Here is a 6,251-nt window from a genome sequence, read left to right as displayed (position 1 = left end):
TAGTTTTTTAAATGTGATTTATGAATCTTTATGTTCTTTAGTAGTTATTGTGATGGTATTGTCTTTAGCGACAGTTTCTTTTTTAAAAATGGGTTTCGTTTTCCCTTTAATTTGTTTGTTCTTTTTAAATATAGTATCACCAGATTCGTAATTCCTTATTTTTGACCTATTTTTGTTGCGATAATTTAGTGTATCTTTTTGGTTTCTGGCTATTTCATTTCGAAGGTCAGAATTAATTATTTCCTTAAAATTTGATTCTCAGTGTTCTTCCAAAGAAAACATCAGCTGGTTTCCTTTTCGTAACTGAATGTATCGTGTTATTATATCTGTCAACGGCAATGTTGACAATTTCTTTAATAGAGTAATCAGGATATTCCACTTGGAGACATCTGATTATTTCAATAATAGTGGAATGGTTCTATCGCACCAATGTCGGTATGCAGTATTTCTGTTGGATACGAAGGTATGGGTGTTGCCTGTAACTTGGGTTTTTGTGGCTGCCGGTCGTACTTATTACATCCGCAAATTTCACATGATTTAGTATATTCTTTAATAAGTTTAGTCATTTGTGGAAAGTAGTATTTTTCCAATATCTGGTCTTTATTTTTTTTACCATTGCGATGGGCTCTTTTGTGTTCTTGTTCTATTATTTTAAATTTGACATCTTCGTCTGCGATATCGGTAGCTACTTTCTGTGTTATCCTGATACGAAATTGTGAGAAATTTTTTTGATATATTTGCTGTAGTAATGAAATGTGTTTCTCTTGGATTTTAATTCCATTGATTATGTTTGGGTTTAGAATGCTTTTCAAGATTTTACTTAGGTTTTCTTTATCGTAAACTTCACATTTAATGAGGTGTCTGTGGAAGCTTGGATGAAGTTCTTCGTTTGTAATTTCCTCCTTTCCTTCTGTAAATATAACTTGATTTTTAAATACGTTAATTGGAGCTTCACAGTGAGGAATGAGCTTTGAGCTATCCTCTTCTGCGCTATGTTGTGAATTTTCATCTGTGGATGTTAGCGTATTAACTTCTATTGGCAGCCGTGATAACGCATCGGCGACTATGTTTGTTTTTCCTGGTTTGTAAATTAGTTTATAATTATATTCTTTTATCCTTGCTTTCCACCTTTTTAACTTGGCATTGTTATTCTTCTTCTTCTTCTTTACTGGCGTAGACACCGCTTACGCGATTATAGCCGAGTCAACAACAGTGCGCCAGTCGTTTCTTCTCTTTGCTACGTGGCGCCAATTGGATATTCCAAGCGAAGCCAGGTTCCTCTCCACTTGGTCCTTCCAACGGAGTGGAGGTCTTACTCTTCCTCTGCTTCCCGCGGCGGGTACTACGTCGAATACTTTCAGAGCTAGAGTGTTTTCATCCATCCGGACAACATGACCTAGCCAGCGTATCCGTTGTCTTTTAATTCGCTGAACTATGTCAATGTCGTCGTATATCTCGTACAGCTCATCGTTCCATCGAATGCGATATTCGCCGTGGCCAACGCGCAAAGGACCATAAATCTTTCGCAAAACTTTTCTCTCGAAAACTCGCAACGTCGACTCATTGGTTGTTGTCTTCGTCCAAGCCTCTGCACCATATAGCAGGACGGGAATTATGAGCGACTTATAGAGTTCGGCTTTTGTTCGTCGAGAGAGGACTTTACTTTTCAATTGCTATTACTGTTGCTTAATGCAAACGTCAGCTAGTGATCAGTAATAATATCTTTAATCTTTAGCTCCATACAGGTAAGTCCTTAATTTGTCGAGGGACCATACTATGGCTAGCATTTATTTCTCTATTGTCGAGTAATTCTCTACGGTTTTATTGAGTGATCTAGAGATGTAAGTTATGGGTCAGTCTTGACCGATTATCCCTTGTGAAAGGACTGCTCCGATTGCAGTATTGGAAGCATCTGTCGTCAGAATAAAGGGTTTGTTGAAGTCTGGGAATACCAGAATTTCAGAAAATGTAAGCAAATATTTTATGTCATTAAATGATTTCAAGCCTTCCTCCGTTAGTGAAATTTTTATCCGTTTGGATTGACTTGCTTTTATTTGAGCATTTTCACCTCTAGTAAAATTGGTAAGTGGCTTGACAATTTTGGCAAAGTTTTTTATAAATCTCCTATAATACGATGCTAAACCCAGGAAACCTTTTAATTCCTTAAGGTTAGCAGGTGCGAGAATTTTTTTAATAGCGGATATTTTGTCAGGATCTGGCAAAATACCTTCGCCGGTAACGATATGACCTAGAAAATTTACTTCTGTTCTAAAAAAATTGGATTTTTCCAGATTGACTTTTAAATTTGATTTGTACAAAAGCATGAACACATCTTCAATATTTCGTAAGTGTTCCCCTTTAGTTTTTCCCTTTATTATAAAGTCATCGATATAAACGTAGCAGGCTTTTCCCATACGCGTTTTGAGAACATCATTGATCATTCTCTGAAAAATGGAAGGGGCATTTTTAAGACCGAATGGCATTTACCATTGGCTGTAGAAAAAGCTGACTTTTCTATGTCCTTTTCCTTCATCCTGATTTGGTGGAATCCGGATGTAAGGTCGAGTGTAGTAAAATACTTACATTCGCCTAAGCTAGCGAGAGTGTTGTTTATATCAGGTATTGGATAGAAATCAGGTATAGTTATTGCGTTTAGGCGTTTAAAATCAACAACTACTTTTTTTCTCCTGATCGCCCCGTAGGTTGGTTGGGTAAGGATATGATTTTGTATATATCGCTTCTTCACTTGTTGTTCTAATTTCTGCCAATAGAGTTGTGTCGATTGTCCCACTGTCGGAGACTGTGTAATGAAGGAAAAATTCCCGCATTATTGTGAGAAAATCTTCATTATTATTGTTAGTTTATACAAAGAATTATTTTTCACTTTTTAGTTTGATATGCTTTAAAAGCGTGTTTTTTAGTTTTTTTAAACTATATTTATTTTTACTTTTTTAGTTTGGTGTGAGAAACCCCAAATTTGTTAAAATATAAACTATGACATGTATAGGGCAGTGGCGGATCCACGGGATCCCCTTGGAACCGCAGAAACTGAAAATGTCACTTGTTTGCTAGAAAAATATTCTCTGCAATAAAAAATGAAAATACAACAGTGACACTCTTCTCACCAAATACACTATGGAAATCACAACAAGATACTATCAGAAATTGCATTATATGACCTGTCTCAACGCCTATGGGACAAATATCGCCTGATTGTAACGTTATTTCTTCTTATTTTCTGTATGTGCATACATATCGAGAATGATAGAAAAGAGATTACGCATTGCGCAGGTCCGTTATAGTTGCAAAATGTAAACAAACAATTGCTTACGTCACACGGCGCAGTAAAATATTTGACAGCTATAAATTCGTGGTAGAAATCAGTGTGAATAGAGAAACAATTTATTTTAAAAGTATAATTTTGTATTTAAATAAAAAATGAAGTGTGTTGTGAAAAACTGTGTTAATGATAGAAGGAATAAAAATGTGAAGAAAACATTTTTTATGTTTCCGAACGACAAAGGGCAGCAAAAAAAGTGGATCCAATTTTGCAGAAATACTCAAGCATTTAAGCCGAAAACATGGCGAATTTGCATGGACCACTTCAACGATGAAGATATTATTGGAAACGGGATGTTCGAAATGGGTAAGTTGATAAATCACCTTTGTTTTAAAATATTTTAATTTTAAACTTTTCATAGGCCTTGCCGCCAAAAGGACGTTGAAACCAGGAGCTATTCCCTGTCGCTATAACGTTTCAGCTTGTGAAAATGAGCAGCGAGCCACCAGAGCTAAGCGCAGGGAAAATAAGAAAATAGTGACTTCCTTGCTGATAAATGTTGACCAACATCAAGAAGTGCGAGAAGAGTGTATACCTGCTGAAGATGTTAACGTAACTGAGGATTGTGCAGACCTTTCAATGGAACATAGTTTCAATGAATTGTGCACTGAAGACGCTGCTATTAAGGAAATAAAAATGCTAGAGAAAAAAGTGTAAGTGAAGATTTTTTTCAAGATGTAGCATTATATATGTATACATATATATATAAACTTTATGCTTTTTATCACAGAATACTACTTCAAACTGAAAATAAAAAACTTAAAGACGATTTTCGCATGCCAAGCGCAAACTTGAATATGAAATAGGCGAGTTAAAAGTAAAACTAGCTAAATCTGAGTTTTACTACAAAAATGTTGAAGAAAAGTTAAAGAGGATTTTTATGGACGGTCAGATAAAAAAAATTGAAAAACGGATCCAAAAGGCAAATTTGGACGCAGACTGACATAGCCAACTCCATTACACTATATTCTGCTAGTGCAAAAGGATATAGACTTTTAAGAAGATACAATTTTCCGCTTCCAGCAGTTCGCACGCTTCAGTCATGGGCTCAGAAGGTGGAAATAGACCGCGGCATTTTAAAGCCGGTTGTTCAAGTTCTTGGTGAAACTAGGCATATGACCAAAGAACAAAAACTTTGCGTTTTAAGTTTCGACGAAGCCAAGCTACGAGAAGTTTTTTGTTACGACAAAGTATCCGATACTGTCTTACCACCTCTTAAGAATGTTCAAGTCGGAATGCTTAGAGGTTTGTGGTTTATAAAATACATACAAATATGTACTTTCCTTTACCTACATCCTGTGCAAATAGAACTTACAATATTCAAATCGTTTTTGCAGGTCTTGTTGGAAATTAGAAACAACCAATTTTTTACGATTTTGACCGCTATATGACGACAGATATTATTAACGATATAATTAAAACAGCGAAAAACTGTGAATACAACGTTGTTGGTATTATTTGCGATATAGGTGGAACCAACAGAAGCCTTTTAAATAGCTTAAATATTAGCCCAGAAAAACCATGGTAGGTGCATTTATTAAGCTGACTATTTGCAATTCTTTGTAAGAGATTACAGTATTTTTTCTTTGGAGTTTTTCATGTTTAAAGAGATTGAGGTATAAGTATTTATAATTTCAGGTTTATATTCGAAGAAACTAAGATTTACGTGTTTGCTGACGTTCCACATCTCATAAAACTATTAAGAAACCACTTCTTAGATGACGGTTTTTTGATTGATGGCAAAAAAGTTACGAAAGATATAATATATCATGTTCTTCAGCTGACGTCTGGTAATACCCTTTCTATCACCCATAAAATAAGCTCCCGTCATTTAGAGATATCTGGACCGGAGCGGCAAAAAGTTAAATTGGCAACAAAATTATTTTCTCATACTGTTGCACAGTTAGTGTCGCGAGCGGCGAGTTTGGGTCATTTAGGTGAAGAAAATTGGCGTGAATGTTTCAAGCTACTAAAAACAGTAAACATTGATTTATTTTTAATGCTTACAATTTTATTTATAACTGATTTACTTAACATAGACTAACGATTGGTTCGATGTGATGAACCTCAAAGTTCCACACGCAGATAGTCGCAATCGAATGAGTGCCTATGGGCTTGCGCTTACAGAGCAGGACAAGATCTTGGACGATATGACACAAATGGTAACAGAAATGCGGGCAATAAATAGGAAATGTTTATTGCCATTTCAAAAAGGTTCAAGTGATATACTAATTTTGAATTATTGAATTTTAACTAAACTTTACTATATTAGGAATTTTGCAATCAATCAATGCTCTCAAACTGCTGCGTGCGGAATTAGAAAATTGTTTTGGTATTAAGTACATACTTACGTATCGACTAAACCAAGATGTACTGGAAAATTTTTTTTTTGATACGCGGTAAGGGCGGGCTTCATGACCATCCTGATCAGCAGGAATTTAAATATAGGCTAAGATCGTATCTTATTTATGCCACAGGCTGAAGAACGTACTGCCGCACATTGTTGAATCGGATCAGAGCAACAATTCATACACATGGGTTAACCATTTGAGTGAAGGAGGTTTGACGAAGCCTACACCACAATTTGTTGAAAAAGTGGCACGGATGGAAAAAATTTTCACGGACATCAATAAAGATTCTCTTTTTGCATGCAAAGGTTACATTCAAATGCTTATCGGCAAGGCTAGGGACATTGATTGCGATCAAGAGGCTAAAAAGTTATTTTTTAGATCTCGAATGTTCTTTGAAATTCGAAAACGTAATGCCAATATTGCGAAATTCAATTACCAAAAGAAACGTAAAATAAGCAAATTTAAGAAATAAATGTATAGATTATATAAATAACTTTTAATATGACTAAATTATAACTAAAAATATTTAAAAAGAAAATGTTTGGTGCGTATTTTAATAG

At 35.2% G+C, this 6,251-nt stretch overlaps 1 protein-coding gene across 1 annotated transcript; it reads left to right on the top strand.

Moving 5' to 3' along the window:
• The first annotated feature begins 317 nt into the window (after window positions 1–317).
• LOC125779646 (uncharacterized) lies at window positions 318–4,975 on the top strand. Its single transcript, XM_049460924.1, has 3 exons — window positions 318–3,646; window positions 3,702–3,993; window positions 4,071–4,975. The coding sequence occupies exons 1-3, from the start codon at window positions 3,439–3,441 to the stop codon at window positions 4,144–4,146; spliced, it is 576 nt and encodes a 191-aa protein (XP_049316881.1). The 5' UTR covers window positions 318–3,438; the 3' UTR covers window positions 4,147–4,975.
• Window positions 4,976–6,251: the final 1,276 nt, after the last annotated feature.

This window comes from Bactrocera dorsalis, chromosome 6, assembly GCF_023373825.1.
Source record: "Bactrocera dorsalis isolate Fly_Bdor chromosome 6, ASM2337382v1, whole genome shotgun sequence".
NCBI lineage: Eukaryota > Metazoa > Arthropoda > Insecta > Diptera > Tephritidae > Bactrocera > Bactrocera dorsalis.
The sequence above is the reverse complement of the archived record's forward strand: the minus strand, read 5'-3'. Positions and strand labels throughout refer to the sequence as shown.

Excerpts from the sequence above, each read along its gene's own strand:
- LOC125779646 (XM_049460924.1), top strand. The coding sequence starts at position 3,439 with ATGAAGTGTGTTGTGAAAAACTGTGTTAATGATAGAAGGAATAAAAAT. Across the intron at positions 3,647-3,701 it reads AAACGGGATGTTCGAAATGG|GCCTTGCCGCCAAAAGGACG; the intron begins GTAAGTTGATAA and ends AACTTTTCATAG. Across the intron at positions 3,994-4,070 it reads AAAATGCTAGAGAAAAAAGT|AATACTACTTCAAACTGAAA; the intron begins GTAAGTGAAGAT and ends TTTTTATCACAG.